Below are 26987 nucleotides of genomic sequence, written 5' to 3'. Positions count from 1 at the left end.
TTATTTCCTGTGCAGTACAGATTGTTTTAGCCTATTCAATGCATTTATATGTCATGTTTTGATGACATGCACTTTCAAGGTGAAGCACTTCTGAATCTGGTTTTATATTACATCATCACAATACATTATTTTCTATTGTCCATTTGTTTCTCATAAAGCAGAAAAACCTCATTTAAGTACGAGTACTTCAAATTGCAGGGATGTCAAACATACGGCCCGCGGGCCAAAACCGGCCCACCAGAGGTTCCAATCCGGCGTGCGGATGACTTCCCAAAATGAAAAAATTACAGAGAAGACATTAACTGCAATTTTTTAAATAAAAGTAACTGCTATATCAGATTTGTTCTCTGGGGGTTAAATACAATCATTGTGCTGATGGAGCTTGCCTGAACAATGCAGGTGAGTGGGAAACCTGTGTGCTTGTTGTGTTCGCAGCAGGTTTCAGTGATTAAAGAATATAACATTTGGCCCCACTATGAGACTTATTATGGCGAAAAACACAACAGCTGTTTTAGTAAAAATCTAGTTCATTAAATGTGAAAATTTTCATAATTTACTTGTACTTTTTGCACTAAAACAAAAGGGAAAATTTTAGAGTTGTCCTTCTTTATAGGTTATTATGTTATGATTTTACTTGTCCGGCCCACTTGAGATCAAATTGGGCTGTATGTGGCCCCTGAACTGAAATTAGTTTGACACCCCTGTCCTAATGGTTCAATTCCAACTCTGATGAGGTGACAAACAAATTGCAAAACCCAGTGTGTGGTTTTATACAGTCTATGGGTAAAATACTAAAAAAAAAAAAAAGGGGGTTAGAGTAGAAATTGTGCCCTCTGTTGGTATAAAAATATAGCACTGGCTCCATATTGCACACTATGCAGCCGTAAATACTATGATATGTATCCCCAAAGGAAAACTCTCTTTCCACCTTTACTTTGTCGACTGCTGTTTTCTCTTTACTTTCTTCTTTTACCTTAAATCGTAAGGAGAGGGCAGGCACGAGGCCACACAGCTGCACGCTCGAGCGCAGAGAGGGGAGTGATGGAGGGTGAGGGTGCTGCAGTTGTCATGGAAACACTGGGGGGGTGGAGGAGGGAGGAGGAAGAGGGGGGTGGAGCATTGGGAAGTGGCACCAGTTTGTTTTGTTATTGAAGGTCACGTGGCCACAGTGAGACTCCTCCCCCCTCCCCCCGTTACCACCGATTCAACCGTCTCGAGCTGCTGCTCCGGTTAGTTACTACAAAATGGCTGCAGAGGCTCCGCCGCCAACGAGAACCTCCTGAACGCTTCACGGTAGGCTTGTTTTTAATCCCTCTGGGCGCTTTAGCACGACAGATCTGCAACTTATCGCGTTCGGCTTTCGGAAATATGGCGTAGTTTTGGAGTTAAACATGGCAGCTGCAACGGGGAATGAAAATTTTTCCAGCTCAGCCCACTTTGACATCAATGTTTTCCTCGCTTCGAGCAGTTCTACGTCCATATTTTTACGCACAGATTTTGTATGTTGTATTCCTGCTACCTTTGACTCGTTAGAGCAGCCAGCACTGTGGTTTTACAATCAAACAGGATTCAAGGGCATCCTGCTCAGTCGTCGGTGCAGACGGTGCATGTTGCATTGGTGTGTAGGAGAGTTGACATGAGTGTTTCTGCAGCTCAGTCTCACCAAACATGCTGCGAGCTGCAGAGAGTGAGCAGCCTGCCTCCAACATGCAGCACCTGATTGGTTAACTACAGTGGCCCTGAGGGACAAAAACAAATTTATTAAAAGATGAAACACTTTTTACAAAGTTGGAGACAAATTTACATTTTGGAAAATATTTTTCCATTTTACTGACAAGCTATAATCTAACAAATGCAGTTTATAAAGTATGAAGAGGGCCAGCTACAATATCCAATGGTTATGTCAGAGCAATATATTCAGCTATGAAACAGAAGTCCTGACTTTAGACATCTGCATTTGCAGAGTAAAAAGTGGCATGCATTTGTTTTAAAGTGAAGGCAAACTACAAACTACAGGCTATTAGGTGAGTAAATGGCTGTAGGGTTTATAATGCACATGCAATAAATAGTCTCAATGCAGGAAACACTGAGGACATGAAGAAAAGTCATCTGTGTTTACTAATGCGTTAATTACGGTGGCCCTGAAGGCCAAACAAATTTACGAAAGATGAAACACTTTTACAAAGTTGGAGACAAATTTACATTTTGGAAAACATTTTATAAAACAAAATTACATCAGCAGAACACTTTTACCGAGGCCAAAACAAATTTTAATTTAAGGAAACAAATTTACAAAGTTGGAGACAATTTTTTAAACGACTGAACACTTTACCATTTCTGAAACAAATTAACATTTCATTTTTACGGAAAGGGAATGTACCAAATACCAGAAGTGATCCGGAAGTTATCGAGTGAGGGGTCATTTCGTTTGTTTTGATGGAGAGAAAACAAACAAACGACATGGTTTACATATTAGGACATCCTCAGGTCTCAGAGAGAGGTGTCAGACCTCAGATGAAAAAGCATCACATCTCCGGAAAAGCTCTGTCATATCTCCACAAAACCTTCATCAGGTGTCAGAATTCAGATGAAACGGCCTCAGACCACATAGCCTCAGGCTAAACGGAGTCAGGCTAAAAGGAGTCAGAATTAATGGTAAAAGTGTTCCGTCGTTTGTAAAATTGTCTCCAACTTTGTAAAAGTGTTTCATCTTTCGTAAATTTGTTTTGCCCTTCAGGGCCACCGTAGTTAAAGCATTAGTAAACACAGATGACTTTTGTTCATGTCCTCAGTGTTTCATGCATTGAGACTATTTATTGCACGTGCATTATAAACCCTACAGCCATTTACTCACCTAACAGCCTGTAGTTTGTAGTTTGCCTTCACTTTAAAACAAATGCATGCCACTTTTTACTCTGCAAATGCAGACGTCTAAAGTCAGGGCTTCTGTTTTATAGCTGAATATATTGCTCTGACATAACCATTTGAAATTGTAGCTGGCACTCTTCATACTTTATAAACTGCATTTGTTAGATGATAGCTTGTCAGTCCTCGGCTCTAGCCTGATGGAGTTGTGTAAACCTTGAGATAAGATGCATCAGTGATTACTTCCTGAATCCCCCTCACCATAGAGACAGCCCTCATTGCCCCGGGTTCTTGCTGCAGCTTGATATCCTGCAGTGTCACACACTCCATGTGGAGGAGGCGGTGTGCACAGACTTGGGTATGCCCGCACACTCATGCATGCAAGAGGGCAGGCTGACGTCATCTTGGAGGCCCGCTGGTTTTACTAATGTGTAAATAGAGTCCCTAATTTGGGACTGGGACTGGCAAGGGATGAAGGGATGGTGGAGGGAAAGGGGTGCGTGGGTGCGTGTGTGTGTGTGTGTGGGGGGTCTTTTCAGTCCCTGGTCAGGGGCCCCCAGTCAGCACCCAAGCCTCTGAAAGTCTGAAAGAGGCAGTGTGTTCACAAAGAGGCGCCAAAGGGGCTTGATAACAAAAACAGGCCACTAAATAGTGTGATTACTGAAAGACTAAGGTCATAGCCTCACTTTGAGTTTAAAACTCTTGGTGGCTGTTTTCAGCACTGGACACGAGGTATGGGGGGCAGGTTGCCAGATTGTGGCTTCTGGTCTGGTGTCAGTGATTAGGTGCTTAGCTGGAGTTCTCTGTGAGGAGGATGAGCACGTATTGTGTAAAAGGCAGTTTACTGCTGTCACAGAAATAAGTTTGAAAGCCGTTTGAAATATCAAACAAATCAGCTGTAAGGAGGTGTCAGATCCATGCATTTTCTAGGTTAAATTGTGCTTTAAAAAACCCCTTTCTAACAGAAGTGAAGACCAGCAGCCCTTCATCAGTCTAGCTGTCACTCAAAGTTATGTGAACTCTGCCTTAAGTTCAAGCCATTACATTAAGAAGCTTCATTCCTCCTGATTTATAGAGACAAATGTGTACTCAGTCAGAAAGATACACGATTGAAGTTTAATAAGACAATTTCAGAGATATTCTGTGATGGATTGGACCAATAAAAAGTCAGTCTAGCTGGTGACAAGTGCTGTTGGAGCATAAAACTGACACTGGGACTGGAGGCAGCGCTTTTTTGGAGCACGTCCATACAAGTTATTTTAGGGCCAGGAGTGCAGCAGCATACGTTACTCTCTTCCTTGTTGTCAGGCCGGGTCAGAAAGCATTAACATGACCACACTGAGAATAGCTTCAAGTACTTTAGAGAGTGCAATCCTCTTTGCAGAGTACAAGGACTTTGTTAGTGCTTACCCAGCAGTTTTTTAAACCCTCGCACAATTAGGGAGGTGGACAGACCTACTTGGTTCCGACAGTGTGCCATATTGAACATTTTTCACACATTTCTCACAGGTTGTTGGAAAAAGCAGTGTTGCCCTTAAAACGCGACTGCGCAGAAGAGCAGAGGAGGGGGCTGCACATTCAGCCATAGCTGTGGCGGTTGCTGCTGTGGTTGCTAGCGAGCACTCTCCCAAGGGCTCGACGTGCTCTTGTTTGGCTTGCAGCGATGGCATTCCTGGCTCTGTGCCCAGCGACTGCCGTCTAGCACCCCTTCCCCCATCTTGCTCTCCCATACACACACACACACACACACACCATCCCCGTCGTCGTAACCCCCTCATCTTCATCACTCCAATGTGGGGCAGCTCCACATTTACATATGCACAATTCACCTTGCACACTTTGACTCTCCCTCCTCTCCATCGCCACTCCATTCTCTTCAAATTTTACACCTGCTTTTATGAGGCTGCCTTGGTCTCTTTCCAGTCTGACTGCGTTTTTTTCTCTTCTTTTCCTTTTTTCCTTCCTTTGTCGGCAGAGTGAGTGTGTGGTTTAAAAAAGGACACCAGGCTTTAATCCTGTTGTTCTGACAGGAGGGTGTAATTCCACAACAGAGCTGAGCTCATTGACCTGCGTTCTTCATATCAACACGAGATGTACTGCAAACAGCTGCCAATGATGGAGCTAAGCCCACTATGAGTAAACAAACAAATTAGTGATTGTGATTTAGTATATTTATAAAGACCATTAGTGTCGTCTACATTCCATATAAACGATACATTGGGATTGTTTTTATTTAGAATCTTCTCCATAAAAGGGAGTTTGAAAAATGATCAGATCAGAGTTCTGTCTGCCTGCAAAGAAGAGGTGCAGCATAAAAAGAGTACGGTGGCCCTGAAGGAAAAAACAAATTTACAAAAGATGAAACATTTTTACAAAGTTGGAGACACATTTACATGTTGGAAAACATTTTTTTTTTAAGTTGTATTTTTTTGGCTTTTTTGCCTTTATTTTATAGGACAGCTATAAAAAACAGGACATGTGGGGAGTAGAGAGCGGGGGAAGACATGCAGGAAATGGTCAACCGGCCGGCAATCGAACAGGCGACCCCTGCAATGAGGACTGTAGCCTCTGTATGTGGGGTGCTTAGACCGCTAGGCCACCAGCACCCCTTGGAAACATTTTTATATAACAAAATTACATCAGCAAAACACTTTTACCAAGGCCAAAACAAATTCACATTTAAGAAAACAAATTTACAAAATAAAAGAAAAACACATTTACAAGCGGTGAGACAATTTTACTAACAATGGAACATTTTTACCATTCCTGAAACAAATTAAAATTCATTTTTACAGAAAGGGAATGTACCAAACACCGGAAGTGATCCGGTACCAAACGGAGTACCAGTACCAAACGTCGCTCCGTTTGGTTTCTCTCCATCCAAACAAACTAATTGACCCCTCACTCAATCACTCCTGGATCACTTCCGGTATTTGGTACATTCCCTTTCCGAAAAAATAAAATGTTAATTTGTTTCAGAAATGGTAAAAGTGTTCCGCTGTTTGTAAAATTGTCTCACCACTTGTGATAGTGTTTTTTGATTTTGTAAATTTGTTTCCTTAAATCAAAATTTGTTTTGGCCTTGGTAAAAGTGTTCTGCTGATGTAATTTTGTTTTATAAAATGTTTTCCAAAATGTAAATTTCTCTCCAACTTTGTAAAAGTGTTTCATCTTTTGTAAATTTGTTTTGTCCTTCCGGGCCACCGTAAAAAAGGCAAGCAGTGTGTCATTACTGCATCCTCCCCTCAGCACTCTTGAGTCCAGGGGAAGCACATCAGTCCAAGCGAGGCAGATGTTTGGAAGTGAACCAGCAGCTCTCATTGAGGGAGCCTCTCTCTGTCCTGCTCTGGGACCAAATGTTTCTTAAACTGAAATCATTTTGACACTTTGCTCGATACTTACTCTCATCATCTGCGTCGGAGGCCGACAGCAGCTCACATTAACTGGAGCATCTCTCTTATCCTCTGATCCTGCATGACACAAGCCCCACTGATGCCTTTGAAAGGAGAAGCACCAGCTATATTTAGCATGGCAGCTGCACCAGCAGGTTCTCTTTCCAGCCTCTTGGAGGTGAAAATAAGTTAATGATGTGAATTGGTAGCTTTATATGATCAGGCTGGGTTTTTTTTTTTTTGTTAAAGTGAATCTCTAAAACCTAATCTCAGACACGTAATCTGGACTAAGATCCAGTTATGAAGCAGCTCTGGTTGTCATGCAGTTTGCTGTTAAAACTACCAGGCCTGTTGAGCTGCAGGAATCAGCTTTCAGCCTCTGCAAACATTGAAGGCATTCACTGAGCAAGCCAGGAAGCCCAGCGTGCAAGTGAGTGATGAAGTCTAAAAATAAAGTCAAGCTTACGTATCAGGACTTAATGGGAGTATTATTTGATCTTTTGGAAGGTCTCTGGGTTGATTTAAGTTGATTATTTATTTCCTTCCTCTGTTTTATTTGTGTTTGACTAACCTGTTGACCTTTTAAGATGATGCAAAGGCAGACTTTTTGCTAACAGCATGCAAAAGGTGACTCACATGTTCCCCAAAATGAATGATAAGAAGTGCTCTGGTTGTATTTCTGATTAACTTGATTATGCATATTCGCAACAATTCCCCACGTGTGACTTCACTAAGGAGCAGAGGAGAATGTTATAGGGTCTGATCTTTACTGTGACACAACGCTTCCCCCTGATAACCCTTTAACACCTGTCTGCCAGCTCAGTCTGAGAGTAGAGGTGGACGTGGCCTTCCAGAGAAGAGGCCAGCAGCTGCTGTCACCAAGTTCACTAAGCACGGCAGCAAAATTTTGACAGACTAGATTTGGAAAGAAAACTCATCTGCACAGTCCACCGTGAAGTTCTACTCAAAGTGATCACTGTGTCAGATAAGTAGATAATAGATTCATAAATCCTTCCAGTGACCTGATTCTCCAAATGTTCATGACTGTTTACACATGGGTAAAGTGTTACCTATCAACACTTGCCTCATGCCACGTGTGTCTTTAAGAATGAGAGGAGGAGACGAACTTCCAAGAAGGAGAAAGTAAAAGGTTTAACCTTTAACTGCTGGGATCTGACATGCAAGCCTTTCTCTCTGGATTTGTCAAAGTTGTGGTGCACTTAATCTCAACACACCACACCACGCCGTGTGTCTGTTGGGAGCGGGTGAGTTATCAGGCTGATATGGGGAAGCCTTATCTTGGCATTTATCATCTCCATTAATGTTTGAGGTATTTTTGGAAATTCTCAGCCAACATTGCTTGACAGGTTAGCCTGCCAAGCAGACAATAATGACTGCCTGTAACCTACCAGTTAAAATGGCTTAAATTGCATTAGGTATTCTCAGTCCCAACCAAGCGGCAACCTCCAGTCTAAAAATATGAGTCCAATGCGGAAGTGCTAAAAACTGCAGTTCAAGGAGGATCCGCTTGAGGCTGGCGCCGGAAGTACCGGAAACCACATACACATCAATTCAAAGAGGACGATCCTTACAGCAGAAATAAACATGTTTACAGCCTGGTTCAAAAGACGAGTGTAGTCTGGACACACTGTACAGGGGTGCATTTTTTTTCTTACGCGGCAATTTCGAAGATATTGACATTACGAGTCTTCCAATGAGAGGCACAGCGGACTTGATTGACATACAAGAACACTGTAGTTGTTTGCTAGGAGGCTCAAAGCCCGCCTCTTTATGTCACAATCGCTCGACAGCAGCAATATGGCTCCCACCGGCGATTGGCCTCAAAACAGCGCTTCAGAAACAGATGGGTGATGTCACGGATCCTACGTCCATATTTTATACAGTCTATGGTGTTCAGTTATAATATGGTCGCAGTGGACATTTAATGTGTAAAGCCCAAGATCCACAGGATGCGTCGCGTTACGTTACGGCTGCGCCGCGCACGTCGCAGCAAATAGGTTCCCATTCAAGTCAATGCTCTAGAGTCCACAGGGCACGCTGCGGCGCGTCTCAGCTCCGTCTCTGGAGCGTTCCGCCGCGCCGCTCTGCCAGAGATACGCGGGGAGTCTATTTTCGCCGCTCCCCGCGCCCAGCACGCGTCAATCGACACAGAAATGATCGAACTATCCCGGAAGTCAGGCACGAGGATCGTATGCAACATCCGCTCACTTTCAAAATAAACACCATGTGCAAACACAAGATCGTAAATTTCACCACTTCTTCAACATTACGTCATAACCTGTGGCATCGGGCCAGACGTCAGTCTCAAAAGATATCCGACACCATGGACGAGGAAAAGTTTATACTGTGTTGTTCTCGCGCGTTTTGGAGTTCTCGAGGGATCTTGAGTTTCCTGCTCCGGAGTGCGCGCCGCTCCAAACACGCATCCTATGGACCAGGGCGAAAGCCCCGGGACGGAGCAGAGCCGTGTCGCAGCCGTAACGCGGCGCACACGCATCCTGTGGATTCCCCGAGTTAGAAATGCACAGCAGAAGTTGTCTCTGTGCTCTTCCTTTACCCACATCCTGAAAGTATATTTAATGAAGTGTGTTAATTTAAAAGTTACCGCAGAGTTCACACAGTGTCAGACTAACGACTCTGCTTTTAGCTGGTAGGTTTTGAGTTTTCTTCTGTGTCGCTGTCGCTCGTTTCAGCTGTGTACATTCCACTCCAAACGTCTACGTCTAACCCTGCGACATGATTGGCTGTGCAATGCTGTCTTCTTCTTCCGTCTAATCTTGGGTGGGAACTAGCGTCTAAGGCTCATTAGCCTCCCTTTCTTTCCAGCGGTTGGGGGGTGTAATTACAGGTTTATTTTTATCTCATTTTTATTGAACATTTGTTATATTTATATTGAAAAAAATATATCACGATAATTATTGTTATCCAATTATCGCCCAGCCCTAATCAGTTCAGGTATATTTGGAAGGAGTCTGCTGATTTTTCAAGAAAAAAATCAAACCTTTGCTGGTTCTGTCTCTTTAAAAGGAAGGATTTCATGTTTTTTTTTGGTCATTTTGTGAATGAGTTGGTAATATAAAATGGACAACTAGTCTTCACTTCCAACCACTATGACATGTAAAGCAAGAAGACCGCCTTGATCAGCACTGTCCTATTGCACTGATGCATTCAGTACAGTGTGAGTGGATAGAGAAATTAGCTACGTAGAGCCAAGCTGTTTTTTGAACCAGGCTGTAAACATGTTTATTAATGCTGCAAAGATCATCTTTTTTGAATTGGTGTGTATGTGATTTCCGGTGCAGCCTCAAGCGGATTCTGGATGAATTGCAGTTTATAACACTTCCGCATGGGCTTCATAGTTTAAGACCGGAGGTTGCCGCTTGGGACTGACGTACATCACACCCCTTCATCTAACCAAACATGCGTTTAAGTTGCTGGTAAAACACTGAAGATCCGTCAGGTACAGAGTACAGTCCACAGCAGAACAGATTATTGTGTCGTTTGAAGTGGACATTCAGTTATGGAAAGTAATTTGGGAGCTTTAAATCTTTTAGCTTCAGTCAGTGAATACTTATGGCGTCCATGTTGATATAAAGTCTAGAGTTTTGGATTTTGAACTGTTGGTTTGTAAATAAAGCAGCATTTGAAGACATTACTTTGGACTCTGGGAAATTGTGATAACAGCTTTCTGGCAAATAGAGACTAAATGATTGATCACAAATCAAATGATAAGTAATGATCATTAGTCTCTGTTCCACAATAACGAGGGCAAATAATAGCTCCATTTACTTCACTCCTCAAAGAGGCTGCTTTCTTTTTGTAAACTTGAACTTATTTCACACAAACTTTCCTCCTTGTCATTCGTTAATGCTTCTGAGTATACAAACCCCTCTGTTCAGCCACACTCTCAGACACAGCTCCTTAATTCTACGCAGTTTTGATATTTTTCAAAGTTTCTGGATGTTTTTTCAAGTCTGATAATGAAACTCCACAACCAAACTGATTTCAGCGCAGAGCTTTAGGGCGCTGTCTGTCTGTCTCCACCTGACTGCCAACCGGGGCCTCAGGGAGAGCTTGTTGCCAGGCAATGCTACACCTCCGTCGCCTGCCTGCAGCAGCATCAGCATGGCATGGGAACGCACTGATGGGTTCTATACAATTTTACATCTTTGGTTCAAGAAACTTTCTACCATTGTTTCCCTGTTTTAAGGCTATTTTCTCTCCCCTGAATCCTGTTCCAGCTCTTATGTGTTTGTTTTTCTGTGTCGAGGATTGCGTTAGATAAAGAGTAACTCATAACATGAAACAATAGGGCATTGTAAGGTTGTTTTGAGCTAGTTTGTGTCCATAGTGAGCAGTTTTTCTCTCTTGACTGGTTAGAGGAGCCGTAGGCTAACACTGGGCAGGTGTAGAGACTTTGTCAACAGATAAACAGCGTGCAGAAAGTTGTCTATGAACCAGAACACTGTCTCAATTGTTTTCTGTGGTCTCCCAACCAATCACTTGTCTGAATCCATTTCCCCTAGCTTGGTGTGTAGACGAAAGAGCAAGAGCCTCGTCTCATTGGCCCCTCATTATACTACTACACCAACAAGACCTCCCTAATAGTTTCCAGAACCAAGACTTCAAAACACCCTTGTGCAGCTTCAAAATACCCCAGTTTGTAATGACATGTGCTGCAGAAGAGTGCAAAACAAACCCACATTCCTCTGTCTGGTGGTTGTCTTCCTTCTACACGTGATCTTGTGTGTCACCGCCACAGCCTCAAGAGACAACGGAGGTTTCACCTTGGACAGCAAGAATTGAACAGAGCAGCTAAATAGACTAAAGTCATAATATGTTCACCTGTTCAGACACAGTACGCTTCTCCTCCTCATGGCAGTCTCTCTCTTTGTCTCTTTTTTTGTCTCAAAGCTGTGAGAAGGAGCAAAAAACACGAGAAGAGAACCGTTTGATGGAAGATAAGAAAAAGAAAAAGCAAGACGAGAAGAAAAAGAAAGAAGCTGCTCAGAAAAAGGTAAGCTGATGGCGCATCCCATCATTTAACACACAAATACACTCGTCTTTAGCTCAAGCTGCCCCTGATTTACTTTGAATCTAAACCAACATGGCACAATAGCAATAGTATGAGTAGCTCGTGTGCAGCCAACGACTCCCCGCAGTGTAAAGAATGACAGCTCGCACTTCTATTTTCCTAAGAAAATCTACTGTAACTGCATCATTACTTCACTCTCTTGTATGCTCAGGTTGTTTTCTCTGCAGCTACAGCACATTAGACACATGCACATGGAGATAGGGCTGGGTGATAATTTGATAACGATAATTGCAATCTGATTTTTCTCAATATAAATATAACAAATGTTCGATAAAAAGTAAATATATTTAAACCTGTAATTACACCCCCCCAACCACTGGAAAGGGAAGGGGCACATATGTGCATTAAATGCTAGTTGCCACCGAACATTAGACAGAAGAAGATGATGGAATTGAACAGGCAATCATGTCGCAGAGTGAGCGGTAGACGGGTTTAAACATAGACATATAAAGAGTAGAGGTTGCATCAATCGCTACTACGTATTGGCGCTGACGAGCCGTGGGGCCGCCATCTTGGTCTGGTCACCCGCTCCACTGGCAATTAAGTGTCAGCGCATTTAATCAATCATAACTCGCTGAATACTAAACTGATTGTCATGCAGGGGTTTTGTTCTGCAAACGTCATACATGTAGGGATGATACAGGACACATGGTTTGGCTTATTTTAAAATTCATAGTGGGCTTAACAGTAATAGTATATTCTGATATGTAATATATGCGATGAATGATAGGTATTTTGATGCACAGTGCTCTGGCATCTTGAAGTCTCTGCTGCTTCAGTTTACGTTTACAGGTCAGATCCTGGGTAGGAGGACCGGACCAAGATGACGGCCGTATTTCTTGTGCCCCAGCAGCCAAAGCGGCATTTACTCTTTCTATGTCTATGGGTTTAAAGACGTTTTGGAGCGGAACGTAAACACAGCTAAAACGAGCGACAGCAACACTAAAGAAAACAACACAAAAGAGCTGCTTCCTGTAAGCACTGTCAAAAATGATGGATTCAAGAAGCTTATCAGAAAACTAAATCCAGTAAGCTAACAAACTGTCGGATTCCTACAACTTTCACTCAGGACTAAAAATCTGCCTTTAAATTTAAATTAAATAAGGATTTGATATTTATCATGATAATTATCGATATCGACTGATATGTAAACATTTATTGTGATAACATCCTGTTCCATATCGCCCAGCTCTACCCCCCCCTCCTCACCTTCTCCTTCATCGGGTCATCTGTTTTCAGAGTTAACATGTCAGCCTGCTCCCCTCACTACCACACATGCCTCATGAGTGTTCTTTGCAGAGCTGGTAAAAGTATTCTTAATGTTCAAGAGGAGCATTTGTTTTATCTATTTTCACCTCCAGCACAATGAACCCATTCACCCCACTGAGCATTAGGAATGAACATGAACCTCTTAGCATTTCAATAGATGAGCAAAACCAGCCTCTGAACATTTTGTTCTGACTGCCCTGGCTAGTGGCTCCAGCGCTGTTGTGCAGCTGGCGAGCCCAGCCAATGCAACTCAGATGTTGATGGAGCATTTACATTTAGACCCACAGCTTAAACTCACAAGTGGAATAGAGGATTTTTCCATTAGAAGTTATCTGTTTGTTCTCTCTGTTGCTCATTCATATCTTTCTCTTTTTTTCAGGCCACAGAACAGATAACCAAAGGTGAGTTTTCGCAACTTCTATTAAACTTTTACTCTGTGTTTTCTGGCACCAATACTAAAAATGTGTCTCAAAGTTGATTTCTTTATTAGGTATAGTTTTATATGCCTACAAGGGTGCATTTTCCTGTGCTTTGTGTATCATGCTGCACAGGCAACAACAAAAGCTTTTGGCAAAGCTGTCTGCTATGACTTTGATTTTATGTCTCAAACAGTAGGGAGACGTATTGAGTGGGAGTGTAAAATGTTTATCTTCATAATGAGATGGATAGCTCATGAAGAGGATTGGTTTTTTTTGCCTCACAGCCTCAATTTGCCCTCTGTTCTCTGCGGTGCAGTTTGGATAAGATGCATTAGCTTTTATTATCGTGAAACATCTTTAGCTGAAGCAGCCAGGTGGTCCAATCTACCTGAGCAAAAAGCGGATGCCATATTGCTCATACAAGACTAATGGAGAGCACAGGGATGGTGCAGCTGCTCCTGAGGCCTCCCCACGGGCTCCTCGGGCATACCTGGGAGGGTAGAGGTGAGGAGAAATCTCAGAAGAGACTGAAACTAAGCACAAAACAAAAGAAAGAAACTTGCCTGACTCCTGGAGGAAAAGTTTTGAACTCTTACTCACCGTTTCTACTACAGCTAAAGCTCTTAATGACGAGAGTAGTCTGTGTCGGACAGCCAGTTAGCCCAGGAGCTGATCACTCCAGGCCAGGCAGATGGGAGAGGGAGTTAATGCCTCACAGGGGATGGGGCAGGGGCAAAATCAGATTAGAACTTCTGCTAGACTTTGGCAGTGTGGCCTTAATAGCAGTGAGAGAATACACACCTAATTACAGTGCGAGTGTCTTTGTGTGTAAGCGCTCAAGGCTGTGTTTAGACAAATGTGTTTGTGCAAGTTTGGTGGCTAATTTTTGTTTGGATCAGTAAAGATGAGGACGTGTGTTCGCCTCTTGTGGGCGCATATGAGTGTGAGCGCTGAAATCATCGAGGGTCAGCGCCTTGACCTCCCACTCTCCCCCCTGAAGGATGAGTTAATGAGACTGTAATGTCACTGAGGTGCCCCCCCCCCCCCCCCCCCTCCACCCACTCCTTTTTCCTCTGGTCTGAGTCACCCTCAGCGCCTCACAGTTTGCAACACTAATGAATATGATCTGGGTTAGCTGTGTTAGTATTCTCTTTGTCTTCTACTTGGTGTTGTTTCACAGAATTCACAAATTGACCTATATAACACGCTTCTCTCCCCATCTTCAAACTACCCTGTGATGTGCAGAATATTGTCTTGGCTGCTTACGACACATTTAATCTCTGATCTTCAACTTCTTTACATGCCATATTTGACTTTATATCACATCGGACCTTCTTGTATGCCCTCATACCGTGCACTTGTTTTATTGCTGTCAAGATGATCAACTCGATGCATTCAAGACCCATTTCTTAGCAAAACTAAGAATATTTCTAAATATGTTGCATTGTTGGCAAGGGATGGGTACCGAATTCGGTACTTTTATAGGTACCGACCGAATTCCATCAGTACTACCAAGTACCGATTCACGTAAAATCAAACGGTACCTAAACGCATCCTTGTGACTGTGAGGGAGTGGAAGAGTAGGTGATTTTCCAATGCCGGACATGAACACAGCATTGCATGCATAAGACCGCAATGACGTCAGCAGCCGCAGGATCAATCAACAGAGCAACCATGGCTGATAGAAAGCGCTCAAAAGTGTGGCTCCACTTCTCTAAATGCGACGCAGATTGTGCTCGATGCAATATTTGTGACGCAAAGTGCAAGGCCAGCGGCGGGAATACCTCTAACCTGAGGAAGCACCTGGTGAAGCACAAGATTTTTCTTAAGGCTGAAGAGTGAACAGTACATGTAGTTTACAGCAAAGAAGTTTGCTTCACTTTCATTTGTAGTTTGTAATACTTCAGTTTGTAAAATATTGTACCTTTATTTATTTTTACTCCATCCTCTTTATTTGTTATTTGTTGCTTATTTGTTTTAAATGTATTTGTCCTATTTGGACCCCCATCACACATTTTTTTCAAGAGGGGAAAGGGAAGGAATAGGAGTACATAAAGCTGTCTTAATTTATGCATTTTTTTTTTTTTTTTTAAGTTATGTTGTTTGGCCTTTTTGCCTTTATTTGAGAGGTAAGCTGAAGAGAGACAGGAAATGTGGGGAGTGGAGAGCGGGGGAAGACATTAAGGAAAATGGTCGACCGGCCAGTAATCGAACCAGCAATCCCTGCGACAGGGACTGTAGCCTCTGTATGTGAGGCACTTAGACCGCTATGCCACCAGCGCCCCAATTTGGGCATTATTAAGAAAAAACACTGTGTAGTTTTAGTTAATTTATTAAGTTGTAGTTAATTGTGGTTAGGAGTTTTCATGTTGAAGAAATGTTTATATACAAACAGTTGGATGTTGTTTTGGTATATTTGTTAAAGTTTATATATTTATAAATAAATATGTTAAATTAAAACAATTTAGGATTTTATTATTAAACAAATTAACATTTATTACCACATAAACACACACAAAAGTACCGAAAATTGGTACCGTTGAGTACCGATATCAATTCTCAGGTACCGGGCATCAGTACCGTATCAATTCAAATGTGAAAGGTACCCATCACTATTGTTGGCTATATCCTTTGAATTTTAAATTTTTATAGCTGCAGGTTATTGGCGTCTTGACTTCATAAAGATCATGAAAGCCATAAATGGACGATTGACTAATCAACAAAAAGATGCAGATTGTCCCTGGTACTAACACAGGGTACACTGGGGGCTAATTAGGAGAATACTGCTAGCGCGTAGACTGTTAAAACACAGGAGATCTCCGGTAAGACCCTGAGCACCATAGTAACACTACACCACCTCCTGTCTGGTCTAGCAGAGAGAGGCCCACCCAGGGACCAGCAGGAGGGGAAAAGCAAGCAGAAGAAGGTTTGCTGTGAGGAAAGAGAGAGGATGAATTGTTTTTGTAACATTTGTGCAAAGTGTAGGGAGGCGTCTGCTGGAACACGGTGCCTTTGGTTGTTTGAGAGGTCTCGAAAATAAAGCTTGAAAGCCGAGAGCAGAAGAAACAGACGGAGCCATGTGAAACTGTGAGAATGCACGGCAGTTTCCTGTTTGCCGGCACAGCTGAAGGGGCCCTTTGCAGGATAATTCTACTGGCTCACGTCTCTGACACACACACACACACACACACACACACACACACACACACACACACACACACACACACACACACACACACACACACACACACACACACACACACACACACACACACTAGCTCTAACAGTCCCCTTATGTGACACCAGCAGCATATGTACATTGTGTGCTCTGGCAAGTGCACACATGGTTTTACTCATATAGCTCTGCATTACTACCAGAAATACTACACAGACCTCTGCCTCACAGAGAGTGTTTTGAATTAGCACATGTAGCACATTCACAACAAGCTACCAAGATTAGAGAGCTCTCACACCAAACTTTTTTTCTCTCGAAATAATCTCTGGGCTGCAGGAGGAGACATCAGGACTGAGGTTGCAGACTGAATCTGGTGCATTTTGTTGTGGTTTGAAAGTTGAAACGTGATTCAGGATGAATCTAATTGAGCTAAATTTAAATGGGCTCCTGACTTTGAACACTAGCTGAAGAGACCTGTTATGCTGTATGCATATTTATGCAAATATTGGGACAACTGAGATTACACATGTGTGTAATAGAAGTTAAAACAGCGGTGTTATAAGTTTGTGTCCTGGTTCATGTATTTTGGAATTAAAAAGATGAACATGAGGACGACAGTAACGATCCCTCATTATAGAACTAATACTGACGTGGAAGATCTTATTAATGCCACAGTTGTGGCTTGAGGCTCCATGTTTACTGATTAGTCTTTCTTTTGTCTGCATGTTTGTTTGTACCTGGAGTCCCTTGAAGCGACTCATTTTCAATTTTTTTCAACTGATTTAATTCTGACCAGTTTGAAGCAAGCCGGTCTAAAAATGAGTCCAATGCGGAAGTGCTAAAAACTGCAGTTCTTCGAGGATTAGCTTGAGGCTGGCTCCGGAAGTACCGGAAACCACATACACACCAATTCAAAGAAGCCAATTTTTACAGCAGTTTGTGTTTACAGTCTGGTACAAAAGACGAGTGTTATCTGAATAGCTCATTTCTCGATCGGCACACACTGTACGGGGGCCGGGGGTCGGATTTTTTTCTAACGCAGCAATTTCCCAGATATTGAGATGACGAGTCTTCCAATGCGAGGCACAGCTGACTTGATTAACGGGCAGGAACACTGTAGTTGTTGGATAGGAGGCTCAAAGCTTGCCTCTTTACGTCACAATCACTAGACAGTAGCAATATGACTCCCGCTGACGATTGGCCTCAAATCAGTGCTTCAGAAACAGATGGTTGACGTCATGGATACTATGTCCATATTTTATACAGTCTATGATCCTTACCCATCAGCTGCTGTGCCCTGCCACTGACCACCTTCTTAAGAAAGTACCAGAGAGAGGTTTAATAGTGAAACATATTTGCTCCGTCATAGCTCATGTGTACCACCACAGAGGCCTTCTCCCATCAACATGCTGCACTGAAGTTCATTTCAAAGGGTTAATAAGCTGTTGTTCATGCACTGCATTTTAATCCTTATCGAGGAGAAGAGTGCCACATACATGCACATCAAGACGCACATTTACATGGTGCAATAAAAGATAACATTATTATATGTTAGTGTCGCGCCAGTAATTTCATAACAAATTAATTTGCCGTTTCACTTCTGCCTAATTACACCCCGCGCTTTGTGTTGGAGAGTCATAAATTGTGGTGTGATCAGAGGGGAATTTATACCAGTGTGCCTCTTGTCATCGTCTCCGCCCCTTAAACATGTCCTCTTCCCGGGGCACAGTTTTAATGGATGCAGCCGAGGTGATGATAAACTGCGTTTTAAAGAGCAACAGAGGTAGCGGATGGATACGGCTACTGTGGCGGATTAGACTCTGCATAAATTATGCATATGCGCTCATTGTGTTTTCAATAAGTGTCTTCAGTCACGTGAATTACTACTACCATGACTTCTACACGGGCCCAGTTGAAGCATCCAGCCTCCTCAGAGAACACTTGTAGCTCTGAAGGCAACATAAGTGTGAGTGAGGTAATTCAAGTGCATCCAAATACAGAACACTCTTTATTCTTTACATCGAGGTTAGCAGGTCACAGATGTGTGTTAATATCATGTAAAGTGGTTTTGAATAAAAAGGGTGTCATGTGAATTTCTGTATCAGGCTGTAAATGGAGCTGTGTGATGTCAAGGTGTGACATGGGAAGAAACTAGGTTGCATCCTGCTTGCTTTAAGCTATTGAACATACATCTCAGTGTGAAACTTTGTTTATGCTCAATCATTGAGAGAACTCACTCCTCACTGTAAGGAACACACATCCTGATGATCACAGGTAACCGCTGTTTGAGCTCCCAGCACAGAACTGATCACAGGAAATAGAATGAAAGTATGTTTTGAGAAAGTGTCTGTACTGAAACCAATGATTTGGTAGCATACAAGATTGGCTACATGCTGTGTGTGATCGATTTTCAGGTCCTTGTTGGGACGTTGGATTTGAATTACCGTTAGTTATGCACCAGACTGTTTCAGTACGTATCTGCTTTGAACTGACAGTTAATCAGATATTGGTATCTTATAATTACATGATGGTCTTGCACTTAATTATCACGGTTTTATCGTACCATATCGTATTGTGAGTTCCCCTGGGATTATCACCCCTGATTGCACCCCGAATGTAGAATTTGCTTAGCTAAAATGTTGTGTTGTGGTACTCGAGACCGGTCTTGGTCTTGAGACCGGTCTTGAGCCTGCTTATTTCAGGTCTCGTTTTTTTCTCAGAATGGAAAGCATTTTTACTCGGTCTTGTCTCGGTCTCGGACTGGGCGGACTCCACATTTTATATCAAGACCGGTCGAGACCACCACTGATGCGCTCTGTGTCCCTGTCAATACTGTGATAAGAGAAAAAACAAAACTTAAGGAGTCAAAAGAAAGGAAACAAAGACAAAACCAAACCTTGTTTGTTGCTGTTAATTGTATTCAAAGCAAACCTAAATAAAATAAACACAAGTCTTTCATTTTGTTAACTCTCATGAGGATTTTTCATTGATATATATGGTCTTGGTCTTGTCTCGGTCTTGCCCTACCTTGGTCTTGGTCTTGTCTTGGTCTAGATTAATGTGGTCTTGACTACACCACTACTGACACAACCAAAAAAAGAATGTTAAAGTAAATTGTGCTGACATTATTCCCTTAAGTTCAGCATCTCGCAGTGTTTCCATGAAGGTAATATTGCAGACTCTAGGAATTTTTCCGCTCGGCCCAGGTCAGAAGGATGCACTGTTCCTCCCTCTTTCATACATCACTTCCTCTAAATAATAACAGACAGGAATCTGGTCTGCCTGCAGCTGTTGGCACCAAAAGACCAGGGACAGACGAGAGAGGAGTCCAGGAGAGCCGTCTCTGTCCTTCACATGTCTTCTAAGAGCATGCAGGAGCAGTTTGAGTGTTTCTCTCCTGTTGTATATTTTACTCCTCAGGTGTAGGATTCTATTACAGCATTATCAGATATCTAGTTGCAGTTTAATGAATGCCCTGACCTATATATCCTGGTGTACTTCACACTGTGCAGTCAGACATTAAGTGCCTTTAAATAACATTTTTGTCTGTGTTGAATGTGCAGAGTGAGCGAGGGAGGGTTTTCCCTTCTTAACTACAGTGTCATATTTATTCTCTTCTAATTAAGCCCTTTAATCTCCTCTCATGTGAGACTCACGGCTCACATTTTAAAGCCCACAGGAGGGAAGACATGGAGAACCCTGAAGACGTGCCTCCCCTCCTCGCTCTTGATTCGCTGATACTCTGCTGTCGGTTCTTTCGTAGAAATTCAACAACATTTCAGCTAATTAGACTTTCCTTCTTTTAGTTGACATGAGTGTCACACAGGGAGGCGTCATGGAGAAGCTGGAAATACACACAGATGAAGGATGTGTTGTTCTGTTTACATATGGATTTACATGCATCAGTTTTGGTTTGGCCTTTGGAAAAAAATGGATACAGCACACTTTTGAGAAATTTTGCACCAATGTTGGATTACATTCATTTAGATATGGTGTGCATATGATCATTCAAGCTGAGAATTTTAACTGTTTGCAAACGCTGACAGCTCTTTATACGCTATTGGCGAGTCTGTCTGCTTGACTACTCAGTCGTGGGGAGAACAAACTGAAAATATCACTTTTATTCGCAGAAAGAAATTTTGGGACAGAATTTGCAATTCAAAAAGACAACAAATCACGATCTAGTTTGCAACAGCATTCAATAGTAGGGCTGGGTATCACCTGGTCCCCCACGATAACGATACTATCATGATACAGTGATTCTGCGATAATTGATATATTGCAAGAAATATCATCCACGATACATCACGATATCTGTGTCACTGAAGAAATTCAGAATATATTGACTGCACTGAATCCATTTCAGAGGAATTGCAAAACATTGTAAATCAATTTCACATGAACAACAGCCAAGTAAAACAAAGTACATACTGCACACTTACGGTGTTGATTGTAGGCTGGCTCACAGAAACATTAGCATTAGCGTCGTGAACCGTCCTCTCCTTGACGGCAAGCTCAGGATGATGACGGACAAGGTGGCTATGCATGTTCGTTGTGTTGCCGGTGTACTTGACCTTCGTGAGACACTTGTTGCAGATTGCGAATTATTTTATCAAGTGTTGTTCCATTGTCAGTATAGTAAAAGCCGAAGTGGGCCCAGACTTTAGATTTGAAATTTAACGGTGCATCTTTCACATGTTTTTCTCTGCTGTTTGCTAATCCTCCGCCTTGCGCCATTTTCTTCTTCTTCTTTGTCTTTTTATTTCCTTTCAAAGAGTACTCTACAGCAGCCCCACTCTTATTCATGCTAAGCACCATCATGTGGAGGCTTGAAGTAGTGACTCTGTAAATCAAAATTGTAGCAGGTTTTTGTGAGAAAATCTGTTTAGAACAGATTGTTTAAATATCGATATTTGGCGCCAGTGTATAGGTAACGTATGGCAAGACGAAATCTTGCGATATATCGTAGTAGCCTATTGATATTTTGGCACAGCCCTATTCAATAGATTGTAAAATGTTGTATATTGTCGTTGTGACTGAAGTATGACGTCTGTATCCCTTTATTGGATGCGGTGAAATTCCCACCTTCCCTTTTTCCCCACGCTGCCTCTCTTTTTATCCGGCCCCATGTCTGTGATGTTGTCTCATAGATAAGAAGTAGCTGAAGCCAGCACAGCAGCCTGTTATAGTAAAGGCATGCACCCTGCTGTACATTGAGCAACAGATACCACTGTTTATAGGAACAAGAAGTTCTTGAGGTAGTTTGTACAACCTCCATGTTGGCCTTAACTTGGCCGATTAAAGGCTCAGCTATGGAAAGCTTATAAGCGCTAACAAACAGAAGTTTTGCATGCAAAACCCAAGAGCACGTCGATCCACTCAGATGAATGGAAAGCGGAGTCAGCAGGTTGCTATTATCAGACGTGTAGGAAGAATTGAACTGAGACCAATAGTGTTTAAACCTGCAGCTGTTGCTCTTGCAACAAATTAACTCACTTCCACTTTTGAAGCTGTGCCAGCGTCTGCTGTTAAACTACATGGGCTCTGCTCTACATTACATTTCCCTGCGAAAGGAAAATACCGCCTGACTACATCGTTGAAATGCTTTTATGAATTAAAATGAGCAGCACATTTTGTTCACTATGAATGTTTGGAAACTATGAGATACCTTGAACTGTTATTTCTACTAAAGAAATAAAGAACGAGGGACAATCAGGAGTTTGTTATTCAAGGAGAAGCATGTGTTTTACTTGTTAAATGCTTCTTCCGTGAGACGGTCTACCTGTGTAAATATGCGGTTCTCCTGTAGGTCCTGAGCAGTTTGAATCTAAAGACTTACACGTATAAAACTCACAGAGAGATCCTTTAACTCCAAGGTCATGTGGCCACAGAGGAAGAATCAATCCCTCCACCCCCTCCTTCTCCTCCACCTACCTCCGACTCTCTGATATCTTTCCAGACAACCCCCAACCTTTAGGTCTTAAACAGGGAGGTGAGCTTGTTCTCATCTTTCCTCTCAGAAAATTAAGACCCCTTTAAAGTATAAAAGGGATGTCTTCCTCTCCATGAAGTGCACACATCCCTGAGGCCACATTTTTGATGTGCATCTTTGATGAACCGGGAATTCTCCTGTGCTCCCACACAGCCTATTTGCAAAAACACAGTCCTCAGCTGTCGGAGCCAGTGGCTGTGATCTCTTTTTACTGCATATCACTTTTCTCTGTAAAGCATATCCTTGTGAGACTTATACTAAATGAGCCACACCTTGTTGATGCCAGAGGTTTGTTTGTTTTCGTGTCCTGATCCCCTTCCTAAGTCAGATTCGGTCTCTGATTCTCAGCACAAGCATAATTGCAAATGACAGAACGTTTCACTTTGATGCATCTGTCTTTCTGGTGTTACCAAACATGCAGGACTTGTGTCATTCCTTTGGCATACTACAGTCAAACGGGCCTCTAATTGTAAGTGGATTTAGATCTGAGCTGGTTTCATGTAGTGAGACTCCAGCTCACAGTAGCGCGTGAGGGGGAGGAGACTGTCTTACACACACACTATTCTCTTTATCACTTACCCTCTCTGCTCTGCCTCTCTCTCTCTCCTTGTCTCTCTCCTCTGATTGGCCGACAGAGCTGCAAGCCAGCGCTCCCCTTCCCCCAGCCTTCATAAGAATCTACGTCACACATCAGAGAGTCCCAACTGTATAACGATCGCCTCCATAACTCCTATTATACCATGTATCACATCCACAAAGTCCTCTGTTTTTGGAGGAAATCACCTCCGAAAATCAGCAGGGAGAACCGGCCCCGGAATTATTGTGTCCATCTGCCCCCCCTTAATACAGTAATAATGACAAGAGGATAATGCCAGATCACAGCAAATGAAGGAGAAAGGGAGAGGAGATCACAGGAAGGTGGGGAGGAATGAAACACAGGGACGGAGAGGAAATGGAAGCAGATGTAGAGAAATCCGATGAGAGGCGAACTCAAGCTCTCCAGCTTCCTCCCTGAGCTCCGAGGCTGCAGGGAGAGGGAGACACACAGACAGAGACGCCTGAAACTGGATCCAAATATGCAGTGCGGTGGTCAAAGGGGGCAAAAATAACATAGGAATCCCGACACACACATGCATGACAGACATAAACATACACAGGAAAGATGAAGAAGAGGAGGAGTTGGTTGTTCTATGTGAGTGAACGTCTGTCAGCAGACAGTGTGGATGTATATTCCCTGACATATCCCGTCCTCTCTCCCCTCCGTGTGGGCCTCAGCATTACATAACCCTTTGTTTTTGTGTGTGTCGGGCTGGCCGCATGTGTGCGAGTTATTCATTGCTTCACTGCACACACTCGGGATGGCAGCCAGTGGTGAAGCACGGCTCTTTATAACTCATTTAGGCCACACAAAGATTCTCTTTTTGGTTGAAGCTCTTCATTTTGTGTGTCCTCCTTCCCTCTCTTGTGAGCAGAGACTCAAACTGCGTCGGCCAAGCGTGGACATTATTTATGTCTGATCAGCTGATGTTTATGTTTCTGCTTATACAACGTTTGTATGCTTTAAACACATTTTTTGCATCCTGTTTACATTCTAGTTTACCCGATTATTCTATTATGTAATGAAATGAACTGAGGCGATTATCCCGTGTGCTTTGTGTCCCATAATGCATCTCAGCCAGCAGCAGCTCGGTGACCTCGAGCTGATCATCCTGTTTGACTTAGTGCTGACCCTTAACATTGCATTTCCACATTCAGCTGCAGCACATTAGCCTGCTCAACATTTAACACCGTATAGCTTTGACTGTGGCTTTTCTGGGGGAGGAATTTCTGCGAAGACGAGCGTGCTATTTCTAGTTCACTGTGCACAGATATGAATTTAGACTCTATTGATTTTTTTTCTAAATTTTATTATACAAATGTATCAACAGTGAATGTGAAAGGCATTGCAAGAGATGTCAAATCTGTAAAGAATAATCCCCACTATCTTCACCTTCCTCTTCACTTTCAATAAGTGTGCAAGTTAAGCTGTACAGACTACAAACTTCACTATTTGGGCTTTGAGTAAAGGACTTTTTTCAAATCTCAGTTAAATGACTCCTCCTCATAGTCTTAAACCTGTTGTTTTTATGGTCGATTTGAAGATACTTTTAATCACGTTTAAGGCACAACATGGACTCGCCCCTCCATATTTGTCTGAGCTTTTATCCCCTATGAACCAGGACGAAGTCTGAGATCCTCTGGCAGTGCTCTGCTCACTGTTCCATGTTCTAAACTAAAAACTAAAGGTGACAGGACCTTTGCTGTCAGAGCCCCCCGACTGTGGAACAGCCAGCCAGAGGAGATCAGACTTGCAGAGTCAGTCCCTCATTTTATTTTGCTACTGAAGACCCACCTTTATAATATAGCTTTTATTTTGCGGATTTATTCTAATTTTTAAGGTTTTACCTCTCTACTTTTATTGTTAGTTTTTACTGTTTTTGTGAAGCACTTTGTTACTTGTATTGAAAAGTGCTACACAATTTAAGTGTTATTATTATTATTTTTTATTTTTATTTTATTTAGTTGTTATTACTATTTTATTTTATTTTATTTATTATTTTATTCAGTATTATAGTTATTTTTGTTTTATTTCTTATTTTATTTCTTATTATTTTATTCATTATTTAATGTATTATTATTGTTATTTTCATTTAATTATTTTTTTTAGTTTAATGTATTCTTAAATGTATCATTATTATTAGTTTGATTTTATTCATTATTTAATTTAATTATTTTTTTCATTATTGTTAGTTTGATTTTATGTATTATTGTATTTATTATTATTGTTATTATTTTATTCATTATTTAATGTATTAGTGTTATTTATTTTATTTTTAATCATTATTAATTATCCTCACACAGCTAAACATAACAGTCAGTCTCCTTTTGATTTTTGTGTCATGGATAAATATTGATGAATACTTTCTGCATCACAGATAAGATCTCTGACTGTGATGAAACATCATAATATGTGTCAGGGTTGTGCACAGTTGCACCAGTTTTTTTTTCATCAAGAAAAGCTCTCAGAACAAGCAGCAGACAGACAGCTGAGGACAAGATGGTGAACATACTTGTTTATTATGCAGCTAAATAGTAAGACATTTCCCCTACTGTGTTTATAAACCTGAAAAACAAAGAGTTAATCTTAGATTAAAATATCCTCTTTGGACAGAAATATCACAGTTATTCATAGCTGCTGTTTGCCATTTTTACTTCAAAGGTGATATTATGTCAGAGTTGTGTTGGCAAAGTTTTTCTGCTGCCCCCTAGTGGCCAGAAAATAGCAGTCAATGCAGGTTAGAGGAAGATGAGCAGAAACTGGCTAACGGGACACTTGGCTGACAGCTCACAGAAGTCTTCGGAACAGATCTCTCCTCAGCCCCAAACAACAGGAGACAGCTTGTCAGGGCAAAGGTGTGCACTTGTGTGTCTGTGTGCGGGCATGCAAGAGAACCTCACTCTGTTGCTACGGGTAACTAACGGGGACATGAGCGCTTGGCTTCAGCGGCTGCACATGCAGTTAATAACTTACAGCACTGAGAGGTGTTCATTTCAGTGGACACGGCCTGCCACAAACCATGAGTGGTGATTGTTGACAGGACTGAGCGATCTTTACGGCGCTTGTCTTGCAGGAGACCACAGTAATGCAGCAGGCACATCTAAGTCCATTATCTGCTACTTGACCTCCTCATCACCTCTAATCTGTGTCTTGGCCATCCCCTGGAGGCTGAAGGTTTATGTCAGTGCCACCCTGAGATTACTACAGCACCCTGGTTCTCCAAAGAGTAGCCATGTGTTTAAATTGACCACTGCTGACAGGCAGCCAGGAGGAAGGCCACTCATGTGCGTTTATAGACATCTGAATTTAACATTATAGTTCTCATCCAAAAGTAACCCTGGATTAAAAAAAGATGCAGGGCAGGAAATGCTTGGCCACAAAAACCATCCAGAAAATATTTCTCCTTGTTCTGTTGCGTTTCCCATAGAGTGACACATTTTAGTTTGCTAAAAATATTTGTCACACTTTTACACAATTTCGACCCTGATGTCTTAATGCACCCAAAGGCTTACACAGACTCTCTTTCATTCTTCCTGTATGTGTCTTCTGTGTTGATCTTCTCCATCTGCAGTATGTTTAAAGTCACCCTTTACAATGACTCAGCTTATTTTGAATCTCTCTCACACCTGCACTTCTCGGCAAGGTTTGTTGTTTTGTTTAAAAATCGAACATACTGAAATGATCCAATGGTACCGCTTACAAGCGTTTAAACACAGCACCAAATTAGGGATACACTGATTCTACTTTTTAGGTCCCGATACCGATACCTGGGCTTTGGTATCTGCCGATACCGATACTGAACCGATCAAATCCCTGTATTGATTTAACAATCTCTATTTCTTAATGTGAGGATAGAATCATGTTTTGGCAACTTCAGGCTTTTCTGACTTTGAAAACCACAATGAAATGAACATTCTTAAACTGACAGTATCATCATTCAAGAGATTATAAATGTGTACAAGCAGTTTGGTGAGTAAATCTTCATAACCAACAGAAATTGAAATTCAGCTGTAAACCTGAGCAGTGGATAAGAGGAATTAAAAATTCTGTATAGAAAAACGGCTTCAAATGAGAAAAAAAAAAAGATAGGTCAACGTAGTGTTTCCATAGTGTTTCCCACAGAATGACCTGTACCTGTGGCAGGGAGGAGGGATATTTAAA

At 42.1% G+C, this 26987-nt stretch overlaps 1 protein-coding gene across 6 annotated transcripts in view; it reads left to right on the top strand.

Moving 5' to 3' along the window:
- The first annotated feature begins 1083 nt into the window (after nt 1-1083).
- tnrc6c1 (trinucleotide repeat containing adaptor 6C1) overlaps nt 1084-26987 on the top strand; it is a 56427-nt gene continuing 30523 nt past the window's right edge. For 3 of the 6 annotated variants that reach the window (XM_034711520.1, XM_034711519.1, XM_034711516.1), the window contains exons 1-3: nt 1084-1293; nt 11193-11295; nt 13022-13043. In XM_034711520.1, the coding sequence (XP_034567411.1) occupies nt 11233-11295; nt 13022-13043 (85 nt within the window). In that variant the 5' untranslated portion in view covers nt 1084-1293; nt 11193-11232. The remainder of the gene's footprint in view (nt 1294-11192; nt 11296-13021; nt 13044-26987) is intronic. The other 3 variants (XM_034711518.1, XM_034711517.1, XM_034711521.1) reach the window with 2 other exon arrangements.

This window comes from Notolabrus celidotus, chromosome 20, assembly GCF_009762535.1.
Source record: "Notolabrus celidotus isolate fNotCel1 chromosome 20, fNotCel1.pri, whole genome shotgun sequence".
Taxonomy (NCBI): domain Eukaryota; kingdom Metazoa; phylum Chordata; class Actinopteri; order Labriformes; family Labridae; genus Notolabrus; species Notolabrus celidotus.
The sequence above is the reverse complement of the archived record's forward strand: the minus strand, read 5'-3'. Positions and strand labels throughout refer to the sequence as shown.